Source organism: Ambystoma mexicanum, chromosome 1q (assembly GCF_040938575.1).
Source record: "Ambystoma mexicanum isolate Mex_15411 chromosome 1q, UKY_AmexF1_1, whole genome shotgun sequence".
In the NCBI taxonomy this organism is placed as follows: domain Eukaryota; kingdom Metazoa; phylum Chordata; class Amphibia; order Caudata; family Ambystomatidae; genus Ambystoma; species Ambystoma mexicanum.
The window spans coordinates 843801259-843817396 of record NC_090922.1 but is presented as its reverse complement, the minus strand read 5'-3'; the positions used below and the strand labels follow the sequence as shown (position 1 = coordinate 843817396).

Here is a 16138-nt window from a genome sequence, read left to right as displayed (position 1 = left end):
AACGATGCAAAGCCCCCCCATACCACCCACTCCGGTACAGATCACGTTACCTGGAACAGTGCCACTGGCACCAACAGAAAGGTTCTGAGGCGACCCATGGAAGTATGCGGCATTCATCAATCAGTGCCACCTTAATTTTCTTTGTAGGCCTGGAGCATTTCCAAATGACCAAGCTCGGGTAGCTTTTTTCTTATCATACCTGAGTGGTAGTGCAGCAGATTGGTTGGTGCCATTGGTAACCCATGACGATCCTCTATTACATGACTTTGGAGGGTTCCAGAGAGAAATGGAAAAATGTTTTGCTCACCATACACGGGAACAAGCAGTAGACGATGAACTCTTGTCCCTCCGACAGGGGAATCATGATTTGTTAATGTACATTACTACCTTCAACAGACTGGTTGCCGAAGCTAGGTGGCCAGAAAACAAAAGAACCACGTTATTCCATCGTGGTTTACTAGGCGAATTAAAGGACGTCTTCGCCCAGGTGGTTGATCCACCCAGAGACTGTGCAGAATTCATAAATCTGGTCGTGCAGCTAGACCACCGGTTGCAGGACCGAAAGGCAGACCGGTCTAAGATGGACCCTCGGACCGTGTATGTTCGACCAAGGGAAAACACACCCCGTGTACCTGAAAATGCTGTAGAACCCATGCAGATTGGAGGGATACAGCATCCATTAACAAAACAAGAGTGGGACAAAAGAAGACAACAACATCTTTGTTTGTATTGTGGGAAACCAGGACATTTCCTGAAGGACTGTCCAGTAAAACCCCCAAGAAGAACGGTCGGGGCCACAGAGAAGGATGAAGCTAAAGAATCGGAAAACTACCAAGCTCGACAAACGTAGAGGTCAGTTTGTCAAGTGAGAAGAAAGAGTTGCTGACCTCGCACTTTGCAATAAAAGTTGTCTTAATTAACCACCAACAGTCATCAAGAATGCATGCCGTTGAAGCATACATCGATAGCAGAGCAGTTGGAAATTATATTGATCAAGAACTGGCAGCAGAGATGGGGCTTCCTTTGTGTTCTGAGCCAACTATGGACAAGGTAACCACCGTGGATGGGACAGAAACTGCTTCCGGACCAGTAACCCAATGCACAGCCAGGGTAACCTTGCTGTGCCAGGACGGACATCGGGAGTCTATTTCATTCGATCTCATCAAGGCACCTCAGTTCAGGCTAATACTAGGGATTCCATGGTTGGTTGTTCACAACCCTTTGATAGACTGGCGGGCACAAAAATTAACCTTCCCCAGTGACTGCTCCCCTGCCTGCTATTACCAAGAGGAGAAACCCGACGTCTGTATCCCCATGACTCCCGGAACGACAGTATCAACCCTGGGAGCAACTAATACCTTGCCAAGTGAATACCATGAGTTCCAGGATGTTTTCCGAAAGGACCAAGCCAATACATTGCCGCCGCACAGGCTCTATGACTGTTAGATCGACCTTGTTCCTGGTGCACAAATCCCTTGCGGCAGGATCTACGCTCTCACAGAACCAGAAAACCTTCATTTGAAATCCTATTTAGACCAGTACCTTGCAAACGGATTAATCCGTCCTTCGAAGTCCCCCGCAGCCAGTCCTTTGTTCTTCGTACCGAAAAAGGAAGGAGACTTGAGAACCTGTATTGACTACTGCGCATTGAACCAGATCACTGTGAAGAACTTCTACCCCTTGCCACTTATCCCTGAGATGCTAGACCAAGTTAAAGATGCCCAGATTTACACCAAATTGGACCTTCGAGGAGCGTACCACCTGGTCTGAGTCAGAAAAGGAGATGAATGGAAAACCGCCTTCCATACTAAGTACGGTTTGTTTGAATATCAAGTCATGCCCTTTGGGTTATGCAACACTCCTGCAGCATTCCAATATTTCATGAATGACGTCTTAAGGGAGTTAATTGATGTGTGCGTCTTAGTGTACATAGACAACATCTTAGTATACTCAGCCTCGGAACAAGATCATGTCAGGCACGTTTGTTCAGTCCTCACCAAGCTCCGTCAACATTGCTTGTTTGCAAAGCTTGAAAAATGCTTTTTTCACGTCACCGAAGTAGAATTTCTTGGTTTTATCCTTACTCCAGGAGGCATCCGAATGGACGTGCACAAGGTAGATGCCATTCTGAAATGGCCTTCACCGACGTCTCTGAAAGGGGTACAAAGCATGCTGGGCTTTGCGAACTTCTACCGCTGGTTCATCCCAGACTTCTCTCAGGTTGTGCACCCAATCACAGTACTATTACGAAGAAACAATAAAAAGTTTGCTTGGACCGAAGAAGCAGAAGAAGCCTTTCAGGAACTTAAACAAAGGTTTACCTCCGCTCCGATCCTGCGACATCCTTGTCCAGACCTCTGTTATGTCGTTGAAACTGATGCGTCCAGTCTCGCAATGGGGGCTGTCCTTTCACAGAGAGACCCGGAAACCGGCCAGCTGCATCCTGTGGCCTTCTGGTTGAAAAAGTTCTCACCTCCAGGGATTAATTATGCCATCACGACAAGAAACTCCTGGCTATCAAATCCGCCTTTAAAGCCTGGAGGCACTACCTTCTGGGGGCCAGACACACCATTACAGTCATCACAGACCACCGAAACCTGCAATATCTCAAAACAGCCAAGGCTCAGTCCTCGCGCCAATTACGGTGGGCCATTTTCTTCGCCAAATATGATTATGTAATCACATTTCGACCGGGAGTCAGAAATGGAAAGGCGGATGCCTTATCTCGCATGGGCATAGATAAAATAGTATATACAACTCCATACCTGAAGACAAACTCTTGGGTATCACGACAGCCTTAACACAAGCAGAACTACGAAAAGAAATCCAACAGACAATGAATCCTGATGCCTACCTCGCATGGTAAACTCAAGGAGAACTATATACCATCAAGGATCATCTACCCTTTTTTAGGGATCGCCTACATGTACCCAAGAAGGAATTACAACAGCATATTATTTCAAACTATCACGATTCACTGATCGAAGGGCATCCTGGGATCACCAAAACCCTAGCTAAGGTGAAAGAGAACTTTTGGTGGCCTACCTGGCATAAGGACATCATTCAGTATATTCAGTCCTGTGGTGTCTGCGCACAAAATAAATCACAGAAACAAAAACCATCTGGTCTTCTACAACCATTGGACATTCCTCCAGTTCCATGGCACACTCTTTCCCTTGACTTCATCACTGATCTACCTCCAAGCCAAGGGTTCAACACCATCCTTGTAGTTGTGGACTTATTCTCGAAGATGGCCCATTTTATTCCTCTCAGAGACCTCCCAGACGCAGCCACTTTAGCAAAAGTGTTCCTGGAGGGCGTGGTTAAGCTACATGGCTTCCCTTCGGTTCTGGTCTGTGATCGAGGCAGCCAGTTTGTTTCAAACTTCTGGAAAAAATGTTGTGCAATGGCGCAGATCGACGTTCGGCAATCTACCAGTCACCATCCCCAAACGGACGGCCAAAACGAGACACTCGAGCAATATTTACGGTGCATGCTGCACCACGATCAAAGGAATTGGAAAGACTACTATGGATAGCCGAATATCCATATAACAATTCTTTACATTCCATCACGCGACAAACGCCCTTCTATACCCTTTATGGCAGCCATCCACGTACCTCTGAACTAGACATTCCAGCCAGCTTGGAAATGCCAGCGGTAAAGACTCTACACACAACCATTACTCAGGCTTTCAAAAGGGCAAAAGAACACCTTACTCATGCCAAAGAAAAACAAAAGAGGTTTGCCAACCAACACCGGAAAATGCCCCTGATAATCAAGTAGGAGACAAAGTTTGGCTAGCCGCTAAATTCGTACCCATCAAGGGAACCCGGATCTTTCATCCCAGATTCTTAGGACCCTATGCATTTAAGGCAATTATCAACCGAGCAGCCGTAAAACTGGATTTACCACCTAATCTACACATCCACCCAGTATTCCATGTGTCCCTCCTGAAACCAATGCAACCCGGCACACGGATTGGGACACCACCTAAGCCCATACTTGTTGACGGAGAACCAGAATTCGAAGTCAAAATTATCTTGAACTCTAAATACTCTAGGACCAAGCTATATTATCTCGTCGATTGGAAAGGATTTGGACCACAAGATAGATCCTGGGAGCCCAGTGAGGATATCCACGCACCACGTCTAATTAGGAAATTCCATTGGAACTTCCCAACCAAACCTGGGCCAGACAGAAGGAAGACCATGGGAGGGGCCTTAGGGGGGAGTGCTGTCACGACCCTCGCCCAAAACCCCCTCTGGCAAACCCATTGGCCAGGTGGAGTCAGGACTCGGCCTCTAGAGCCTGGCATCCTCTTCAAAAGCCCTCATGGGGCCAGGCTCATACACCATGAAAAACAATGTGCATGGGAACTACTTTATTGTATTGTCAGCCAACATGGAGGCATCCACATAGCTTGGTTCCTAAGAACTGTGCTGTGTGCTAGCCTAGGGACTACTTTACCTGGACTATTTTGTTGGGGCTATTTAAACCACACCCGAGCAAGACAACACGCTTTCCGTTACTGTGCAGCTTGCAACGTGATGTTCACCGTCTCCAGCTATTCCCTCGAACCTCGGAGAAGCAGAACCTGCAAGGAGACAAAAGGAACATCATTAGCAGCAGCATCTTACCTGCAGTCTCCGGACATTCCACTCGCGCTGAAGAACACTGCGACCTACAAGGAAGGAAAACACAGGTTAGCAAAGGCAAGACTTCGCAGTGCTGCGCATAGCGCTTACTTACCGCATCATAGTGCTCTTAATGCGCCATCATTTACCAGGGGGGTTCAACCAAGCCAGTTTGCCGTGCTGAAGCTCTGCATACCTAAGGGAGAAAAAAGAGACATTTAAACAAAGAAAGGCATGCAGGATAGCAACAAAACTAAAGAACAGCAATAAGACCTACCTGAACAATATCAAACGGGCCGGCGTCAGTGAAGTAACTGGACCGCACTTGTCCATGAAAGACAACGCGCCCTGCAAAGAAGGCAGGACGGAGAGCATGCCTAATTCTACCACAAGGTGAAGAGAGGGCACCAGAGGGACTGTAATCATACGGGGGTGGAGAGAGGATACTTACCTCAGTCGGTCAGTCTTGAACACAGTGCTCCTGTATTTTCAGGCAGAATCTTCCCCGCAGACCACATCAGGGCAAAGCTGAGAAGCATACCAGCGAGTAACCCAGTTGGGTGGCGTCCCTGTGGATACCAGGTGAGCATAACATGCTCTGGGTTAATAGTGAGCAACATGTGTTCTGAACTTCCTTGAGGAGGAAGTGGCACTTGTCTAGACTGCCGTGAGCCCATTCTCACAGAGGTAAGACAAGGTTTGTCTTAATATGGATCTATTTCTGTTCCTAACTCGGTCTGCATCGGCACACTATTGTGTCTCGTGGCTGGCGGTGTGGGTACAGCTCATTAACTGACCGCTCTGCCACTTTTGATCTTAGGCTCAGGTATTAACACTTGGCCTCCATGTTTCCCTCAGTACAGTATTTCAGCTTGTTTCAGAGACTTTCAGAGACTTTGGTAGGTGAGGGTCAAAGACAAGAAACATAATCAGTAGAAAAAAAGCTTGTTACTGCTCTTGTACTAGGATAGAGAAGAGTGTGAAATATAAAGCAGGATTGCAATTTAGGGTTTCAAGTGTCAAGGTACAGGTTCAGACAGGACAATCCTGGAGCTCTCATACAAAATATTTTCTTCACACTCATACAGAACACATTTGCCTTAGTCCCTAGCTCATACTAAACAACCCTGATCGGCACAGCTGTCTCATGTTCTGTTCTCTTAAGTCAGCTGGGAGCATGGATGCGCTGCTTTCACATTTTTTATTCTAATATGCGGTGGCCAACCACATTTACTTTTGCTTATTCAGATAAACAGTTCAGTAGGCAGGTTACTTTCCCTCCTGTATCCATGGATAATCACTTCAGATTTCAGAGACAAATATTAACCCCAACCCGTTGCAAACAATACTTTACAAGACACAACAATACACTGACACAATTAGCTATGTTCACCAACCCACGATTTTCAGTTGGCTATTTCTTCTGCATTTTCTCTGTCTGCCCTCCCCAAGTGTCTGGGCCCTGCAGCAGCTCTCCCCTCTGACGAAATTCTTTCCTGGGCCCACAGGGATCATCGGGAGGTGCAACAGGTGACCTTTTTCCACAGGGGAGCGCAAATCCGACGTCGCAATCACTAACCTTGTCGTGGAACAATTACCACTGACTATTCTGGTGGTTTGGTGAACAATTTATTAATGAAAAGCAAACGGGACAAAACAAACCAACGACAGTATGACACTTTGGCGCAAGTGAGAAGCCCTCTCCCTCTGTACAGCGTTTGCTTATACTCAAAGGAACACATGCATTTCAACGGAAAGGGGTAAGGAATCATACTGAAACAATGTTGCCAGCAGGGCACTAAGCTCACTATACAATTCTTCGATACCAGCTGCTTTCTTACATGTTACACAGTGTTATCAGGGAGGACAGCATAACGTGATACATTTAGTGAAGTTGAATATACTCCTCAAATAGTAACACTCGCTCTGAGGCAGGCGAGAACATTTACAATATGATGACTTCTGTCTGCTAAAGAAATCCTAAGAAAGCAAGAGCCCAAAACACACTTACATATGCCAAAAGGGAAACGCGTCAGAAGAAAGAGATGTGAAGGCGAGCATAGCCACACATTAGGCGAAGAGCCTTCATCGCAAAGTCATGCCCAGTAAAGCCTTACCTCGCACATGCAAGAAACAGTTATTTAAACATGGCAGTTTGCAGTATCTCATCAATATAATGCACTAGTATAGCATTATTATTTCCATACTCCCCACCCCCCCAGGAGAAAGGAACACTCTGTTTATACTGTGGGGACAGTAATCACTTTGTAGGAAGATGTCCTTGTGAACATTGCAGGTTTCCTTCTTTTCTAGGCAAAGGACAGCAAGTGGCAAGCTAAATACATACAGCAGTAGCACACAAAACTCTTAATGTATCGTTATATTGGGATCGTAAGCTGAGATGGTGGTCCGTGCATGTTAGATTCTGGAGCTACTGGGAATTTCATGGACAGAAAACTAGCGGTTAGCTTAGGCTATGGTTCTCAAGAAGATACCCGAACAGGTTAGAGCAGCTGATGGTACTCCATTGTCTTCTGCCCTGATAACCTATGAAACTTGTCTTTTTGGGCTAGAGATCACTGGTAAGCACTGGGAGGAAATTGTATTTGAATTAATTGATGCTCCTAAACTGCAGATCATTTTGGGAATACTTTGGTTGACATTACATAATCCTAAAATAAAATGGGGGCGGAGAGCAGATGAATTTAGCTCTGAAATGTGTCAGACAGTTTGCTTACAAGAACATGGGTTGGAGCATTTAGTGGAAAAGAGGTCTGAAGTAGGCACCTGTTTAGCCAGAAGTGCAATGGAGGGGCATTCAGTGGGCGCAATAGATATTTGATGAACAGGAGGCCGGAGAACTACTCCTTTGCCATTCTTACGGTTGCAAGATTGAGTTAGAGAGGTAATTTCTTGTGGCAGGATCTATGCTTTGACTGAAAAGGAAAATAAGCATCTGAAGGAATACCTGGAGGAAAATCTGGCCAAGGGTGCAATCAGACACTCGCAGACACCAGCCGCCTCGCCTCTATTTTGTGTTCCAAAGAAAGATGAAGCTTGCGTACATGTATAGATTATTGAGCCTTAAATATGATAACGGTATAGAATTGCTACCCACTGCCTTTAATATCAGTGATGCTGGACAAAATACAATGGGACAAGATATTCAGTAAGCTGGATCTCAGTGGAACTTATCATTTAGTAGGAATTTGTGAGGGAGATGAATGGAATATGGCTTTTCGAACAAGGTTTAGCCTTTACGTGTACCAAGTGATGCCATATTGACCTTTGTAACGCCCTAGCAACATTCCAATGTTTAATTGATGAGGTGTTGCCTACAGAATGAGTACATTTCGTAGGATTTGTGATCCCACAGGAAGGTCTGGAGATGGATGCTGGGAAGATACAAGCAGTCAAGAAATGGCATACACCTAGATGTGTGAAGGATATTTAATGTTTTTTTTATTTTTCTTTTATTTGTGATATAGTTTATTCAACTTTACACAGAGGTAAAAAAAGACATCAACATATCCATATAAAGAAAATACTTCCTTACTAAACAGTACCGTTATCACGATAAAAGTTGAAATATTTCCTCAACTCTCCTCCTGGCTTGTTTAAAGAACTGCACTCACAAAGCAGATGTCTAACTGTTTCCATTAACTGTGACCCGCATAGACGGCGGTCCCTGCTGGCTCGGATGGATTGATGCCAAGCACCCACAATTTCTCTAGTTGTTGCAGGGTTAAATTTAAGGTGCAAGTACTCCCATATCAAGTAATTAACTATGAACTGGAGATGTAAAACACACATTCCCTACAGTGTTTTTGGTATGCAGATTGACCATTGCTTGTGCCAAATAATCTCTAGCCTAATAAACTCTTCATGGTATTTTTGAATACAGGAAGATACATATTTAGTGTATGTATTGGTCCACACCAGCCAGGCTAGCACCCACATTCAGCCCCAACTCCACAGCATGTGGGCACGCCAGAGCAGCCCACATGAATACAACCCTACAGAAACTACAACTGACACTGGGGCACACAATTGCATCGATCACCAACGGGCCACAACCGAGAGGCAATAACAAGGAGGCGGGACAGACATTCAGCCCTAACCCCCAGCATGTGGACAGGGTGGTTTGGGTATGGTGTTTGATCCTTACACGGACCCATCATCTGTTGGCTCCAGTTGGGCACTGCAGATTGAACTTCTGGACAAGGGTACAGAGCGAGGCGGAGACCCTGAAAGCATACCACACATGACTGCATTGGCTGGCCCTGTCCTGCAAATTCAAAGACATCGATAAGGAAATCAGTTCATCAATAGCCTCCACTCAGAGAAGCTACAGAGGATCGGAGGATCATTCCGAGTGAATAAAGTAATCCCTTTAGCCCATATTCCTGAATATAGCTGTCAGAAAGCTCTCACACAGCAAGAGCAGCCCACATTTATACAACCCTACAGAAACTACAACTGACACCGGGGCCCACGATTGCATCGATCACCAATTGGCCACCACCGATGAGGCGATGACAAGGATGTGAGCCAGGCATGTATGTGGCGCTGTAGGATACCAGGGCCGAATGACTTTGGATGGTGTGGCAGGCAGCACCACGGAAGATGAAACTGTCCGGCAAGGGCTATCACATGCAGTGCATACTGGCACCTCGATCACTACATCAAGGTATGCCAGTCTTCAGGTACCCATGTTAACCAACGACCACCAGTCCCGAAGACGGCACCGAAGAATAAGCGACAGGCCAAAGCACGGCAAGTCGAGTCTGAGAACAACTCGTCGGCTGAATTGGAGGACCAGGTTGACAGGACGATGGCAGCAATTGCTGCTCAATAGACCTGGAAGAGAAAAGGTCAACTCCACCTGATATCCGCACTAGAGCAAGGAGGGAGGCAAACAAAGAAAAAGAGAATACCCCGATGCAGCATACAAGTAGGTGAACAAGAAGTGATGATGACCATCAATACCGGAGCATCTGTAAACATCATGCTTCTCGAAACGCAACAGCTAATGAAGCCCCAACAGACGTTGATGAACACCAGCACACCGCTATATTTGTACGGTAGCACAAAGCCCTTACCAGTGGTGGGGGGTTGGCTCCGGACTTCACTCAGCAGAAAGGGAGGCCTGCAAATCCAATCAAAAATGTACGTCGTTGATGCCTGCTTAGTTGGAGGTCGACAGAGGACCCTGGGGCTAATCAAATTCATTTGTGATGTCTTGGTCACAGACAACATCCATGACCTATTAGCAGGACACCCCAACTTACTTCGAGGGATCGGGTACTACAAAGACAAAGTGGTCAAGCTACACATCGACACAACCATACAGCCCCCAGGTGCTGTGACACCGGAGAACGCCATTCCACATGAGGGATCTAGTGGCTAAGGAACTGCCCGAGCTGGCGAAGGCCAGAATCATTGAGGAGGTAACTGGACCCACACCATGGGTCTCCGTCATGATCATGACCAAGAAGCCCAACCAATTAGAGAAGATCCAGATATGCATTGACATGCGACTCCCAAATGCTGCCATCATCCAGGAGAGGCGCATCACCCCAATGCAGGATAAAATCATTGCAGACCTCACAGGGTCCAAAGTCTTCTCGGAGATAGATTTGAACGCAGGCTACCACCAGCTCAAACTTCACAAGGACAAGAGGTACATCATGATGTTCTCAATGCACCTGGGATTGAGGAGATATAAATGGCTAAATGTCGGCATCTCCTCTGCAGCAGACACTTTCCAGCAGTCAGCAGAGACAGTGGAACACATCTGCCTAATCCTACACACCACGGAGCCTATAGCAGTCAGCCTGTCGGACATGGTTGAAGCTGTGTACACTGAACCATTCTGCAACCTGGTGAAGAAGGCCATACTGGCAGGGGGGGTCGAACTCCTTTCTAGAAACCCACAACCGCACCACCGCAGCAAAGGACTTTTTGGCCAGGATGTTCATGGTCCACCACAAATTATCCATCATGAGCGAAGGGCTCATACTGAGGGGCATGCACATCCTGGTGCTGCTGAGCCTGCAGGACAGGATTGTTGCCCTCATGCCTTAGCGTCATCAAGGCATCAGAACGAAGGCACAAAAACAGGACCGGGTGTGGTTCCCACAGGTGAATGCCAATGTGGAAGCTGTCACAGCATCTTGTCTCCTGTGCCAAGCCACGGACGCTCCACTGAGATTGGAAGGAGCTAATCCACCACAAGGGGCTCCTACGTTCAGAAGCTGTCTGCATTAACTTCTGCACAGTACAGGAAGGGACCTAGCTCCTGGTGGCCATTGATGAGTACTCCCGCTTTCCGGAAGTTGAAGTTGTTCACTCAACGGCAGTGGATGCTGTGCTGCCAGCACTGGAGAAGATATTCGCGACACGTGGTCTCCCCTGATCCATAAAAAGTGCCAATGGGCCTCCATTCCAAAGCCAATAATTTGCTAAATATTTGGACGACCTACACATACACCACCACCTCAACACACCTATATGGCCCCAAGCAAATGGAGATGCTGAGCGATTCATGAGGACAATCAACAAAGTCCTCATGATAGCGAAGGCCCAAAATGCAGCATGGAAAATGGAATGATACCGGTTCCTCAGAAACTACCGGGTAACACCCCACACATCAACAGATGTTTGGGATGGTATTACACTCCTCCATACCGCATAGCCGCTGCAGATGGCCAGAGGCACTGGACAAGGGGCGTTTCCTCCCAACGAGCAAATGAGCGACAAGCGACGGCCCAAGAGATCCCACCATCGGGTCGAGGATAAGGTTCTGGTACTCCATAAGGCATCCAGATCCAACTATCAAGCTCATTCGACACCACCCCCTGGATGGTGACTCGCCGGAGAGGGGCGATCATAACGGCCAGACTGGGCAGTGAATCGATTACAAGGAACGCATCATGGTTCAAGCGGATCTCAACGACGATGTGAAGAGAGAACCTGGAACAACCCGATTGTGGCGGAAGGAGGGTCTGAAGGAGAAAAAAGAATCTTGGAAATCAAGATCTAGAGGAAAGAGTGGTGGGGCAAACCCCCGGCCAGAGTGCTGGGAAGAAGGAGACACCTGCTCTAGCTCCAGAGGAAGCCCAGCTGGCCAGCACTTCCCCGGAAACCGAGACTCCCAGCACGACAGGTATCATCTGAGGGCGGGGCAGGGAAGCTAAGTGACTATGTGTGTTCATCTAAGACCGTGGCCTTTACAACGGTTTGATCGTGTAAAATTTGTATATAGTTATCACGGGGAAAGAAGAGGGATGTTATGTTGCCGACCACGTCAACGCGCAGAGCGGGCCATGAAATAAACAATATAACTTGCACTTCCACACCCAGTGGAGAGGGCAGTCAGGCACAAGTAAATGCACTGGCTGGACGTGTGTTTTGTCCCCGCTTGCATGCTCGCAGGCCAGCCCTGCTCCGGACCCCCCTCAGGCACTCGGGCTGGAGCTGTGAGGGTTGCAGCAGCCCCACTTAACAGTTGCCTGACAGCAAGTTGTGGTGTTTTGGTTGTTTGTGTGGCTAGGATGACTTGGTTAGTGTTTCCGGCTTACTGGGATTTAGAGTTGTCATCCTCTCTTCTGTGCCTGAATTTTGCTTTGTCATGAGGGGTGGCAGGGTGCAGTTAGTCCCGATGCCACAAGGGTGGGAGCTTTTGGTGGCATTCAAGGACACTTTAAGGGAGCTAGTATCAGGGTGGAGTGACGCTTAGTCAAGTGAAGTGTGTCACCCAGTGATGGGGAAGTTCAAGCATGTGTGCCTAGGAGGTAATGTGAGGACCTTTTGGTTCATGTAGAGGAGTATTTTGGGTTTTGATTTGTAAGGTGTCGGTATGGAGAGTTAAACTGTTCTACCTCTTGCTGCGTGAGTCTCTTTTTTAATGTGTTACACTGTCTAACTTACGATAAGGGGGCAGATGTGTTGTGCTGTGCTTTCTTCCTGCGTGATGAGGTAATACGAGTTCTGATTGTACACTGTGGTGTGGTTGCTGTCTGCTGAGTGTTCTATGTTTGACAGTTGGAGAGAGGCTGGCTGAGTGAGAGGGTGTGATATTTGATGCCATTGCAAGTTGAATTACATCTTAAATGCCCTCAACAAGAAAAGCTAAAAAAAAAGGTGCATTGCTTGGCCATAGAGCGGTCACTGTTGAATGTGTAAGGGGTTGTGGTGCAGCCGGCACCATCCACTGCACCTCATCCCATGCAAGCAATGGATGTGATATATTGTGAGTGGGCCGCAGCTGCACACACACAAAAGGAGTGGAGGACTTTGCAGGCAGCCAAGCTGCAGGCCAGGAGATTCTGAAAGGGGATCGGAGCATTAAAGAATGCCTGGTAGCAACTCATGAGCTCTCCAATGCATGTCATCTCTGTGGAGAGCACTGTCTGTGGCTGGGCACTCTCCACATTTGTTAACATAGATTTCTTCTAGTGGGGTGAGGTGTATGGTGAGTATGTTCAGCACAATCATAGAGGGTATGAGAACACAGACCTTACATACTGGGTTTTCTTATGGCTCTGCAGTCACATATGCCACATGGGCTATGAAGGTTGAGACATGGTGGGCTATTTTGGCTTGTGGTTGTTGAATCCAATGGAACTGTTTTGAATATTGTGCTACAGATACAGCTCTAAAAAAAAATTGAGACCTTACTTGAACAACAATGCTACTGAGTCGGGTTCTTTCAGAAGAGTGAGAGTCACGCCTTAAATAAAGCAAATTCTCATTTCATTCAAAAAAGTCTGAAAGATACTAATTTAATGTACAAAAATATCATTTTTTTATTTAATTAATTTTCTCTAAACCAGACCTACTAGGAAAGTCGTTGAAGCAATACAACACGAAAGAATTAGTAAAGCGCTTCATGCTATACAGTACATTATGGTTAATTGCACAACCCTATACGCACATTACAAAAAAACTTCAATTTTACCCTCTCATACATATCATACTCCATTCACCCATCCTAGAGGGGTTGAGAACAGAGACCTTACTGTGTTTCCTTATGTCTCTGCAGTCACATATGCCATATGGGCTATGAAGGTTCATACATGGTAGGCTAGTTTGGCTTGCGATTGTTGAATCCATTGGTCATTTTGAACTGTTGTGAATATTGTGCTGCAGATACAGCAACATAACATCTAGCGTTTATCTGTAGTGCTCCCATCACTGAAAGAGAAGTCAAGTGCCTTGGATCGGTCACATCCTCTACCAACATCCCTGCAGAGTGACTTCATTCCAGAGGAGATTCTCTCGGTCTTGACCTCTACTGTGAATGCCGCCACACGCCCCGATATCCTAGGACCACCCAAGAAAAATAAAAGCCTGAAGGACATGAAGGCGGGTGAACAGGTGAGCATGTTTTTGTAATGTTTGTTTATAGAAATGTTCATTTACAACAATTGAAATATGCCACAATATCAAACAAGAAGCCATCTGAAATGCAATACTAATACCGGAAAATCAAATGTAGCCACTCCACAGAATGCTGTGGAACCACAACAAATCAGTAAAACCAACAATACAATAGGAAAACTGCGATGAATCCAATAAACATATTCAACTATAGTATCTGCAAAACATCTCTGCTACAAGCCAATAGCCTAGCAACCCATATATGCACCTCCCTGCCATAATAGGCTGGTTCCCCCCCTGCGGATGCACCTCCCTACCATTATAGAGAAGCTGACATTGCAAACCACTCCACATCAGTCAATCTTGTGGGTGATGGGGGTCTGCACTGCTGGTACGGAGGCGTCATTGTGAGCAGTGGCTCACAGCTGCCACGGGTCCTCGTGGCGAGCAGTGCCTCACTGCTGGCACAGGTGTCTTATTATGATGAGCAGTGATGCACTGATGGCATAGATGACCCTCGGTGAGCAGTACACCACTGGTGTCATTGGTAGTCCAGGGTGAGCAGTGCATCACTGCGGGTGTGGTCGCCTCATTATGGTGAACAGTGCATCACTGAGGGCATATATACCGCATAGTGAAAAGTGCATAGGTGGTTAAGGCTGAGTAGGTGCATAGGTGTCTCATCAGGGTCATCTGTGCATCACTGCTGGCATAGACGTCACACAGTAAGCAGTGTAACATTGCTGGAAAAGTTTCCTCATCACAGAGAACAGTGCATTACCGCAGGCATAGTTGCCTCATTGCGGTGAGCAGCGCATTACTGCTGACAAAACTGCCTTATCACAGTGAGGAGCACATTGCTGCTAGCATAGGTGCCTCATCACAGTGAGCAGTGCATCACTGCCCCGACTACATGTATGTGCCTGGATGTCAACCCACATGGCCCTCTGAAAGGGTTTACCTGAAGACCCTCGGTATGATTCCAAATGGAGTGGAAGGCATAGACCCCTGCTGTAGATTCACTCCTAACGCGAGCCCGAGTCGCCAGTTCCCATGACTGCTTGCTCTCTGGTTAGTTCTTACCACTATTAGATGTGATATTCCACCACACACCCCTCTTCCTGCTCACATATCGCCGCCTGGAAAATCCTGCAGCTAGCTTGCAGTTGCGGTTAATGTCTCTAGGCATTTCACCATAGACCTTGCAACACCCCATAACACACGATTTTGAATTTTGTGTTTATTTTTGTTTCAGAGCCCATAAGTCATAGTGATGAGGTAATCAGCACAACATGCATTTGTGGGACAAATGGGCACACTTGGAAGGCAGGGGAGGGATGGTGTTCTTAGTACTACACATAAATAACAAATGTGTTTTGTTGCTCAGTGCAATTGTGCTCATTCTATCACCTCAATTTACTTTTATTATTATTTTATGGAACTCATTTGGCACGAGTACTGTTTACAAATAGGCTGCAATGTTGTGTGTGTCCCATTTGTGTGGGCCTGTTGCCCCTTTAAGAAACAGCGTCATGACTTTGTCATGCTGCTCCTCTGATATAAGGGGCTCTAAACCTATTATGTGAGAATCCAGACAAAGCGAAAACACTTCTCTGTGAATTTGACTGGATTAAGACGAGGAGGGCCTGTTCCAAATACCGGAAATGTATAAATAACCCATTTGCTTTAAAACGTTATGGAGAAGTAGAAAGTTACCTTGTTAAATTTCCCGACTCAAGCCAGAGGAACGATTACTTGCGCTTTCGCCTCAATCTGTGGCCTATTTATGAACTGTTTTATATACGTAAGCTAATTGCATCAAGCAAAGCTCAATGTCGTTTCTGCAAGCTGGTCCCGGAAACTTTAAAGCACTTGTGTATTGAATGTGTTATGTTATCATCACAGCAGAACATACATGTTAAACCTCTTTTTGAGGATTATCGAGACTTATCCCAGATGCGGGCATGGGAGTGTTTATTTAATACCACCAGGAAAAAGGTCAGGTATGCGACTCTTAATTTCCTTTATGGCTTGTGTTTGTTGAGTAAGAAGAAACTCAACTCCAGATGATAGTTATAGTAATTTTGCTGTACAATTTATGAACTGCACCGGTTAAA

The 16138-nt window shown here is 46.5% G+C and overlaps 1 protein-coding gene across 3 annotated transcripts in view; it reads left to right on the top strand.

The window, feature by feature from the left end:
- AXDND1 (axonemal dynein light chain domain containing 1) overlaps positions 1-16138 on the top strand; it is an 871721-nt gene that overhangs the window by 97346 nt on the left and 758237 nt on the right. For all 3 annotated transcript variants that reach the window (XM_069641478.1, XM_069641476.1, XM_069641477.1), the window contains exon 3: positions 13825-14018. In XM_069641478.1, the coding sequence (XP_069497579.1) occupies positions 13825-14018 (194 nt within the window). The remainder of the gene's footprint in view (positions 1-13824; positions 14019-16138) is intronic.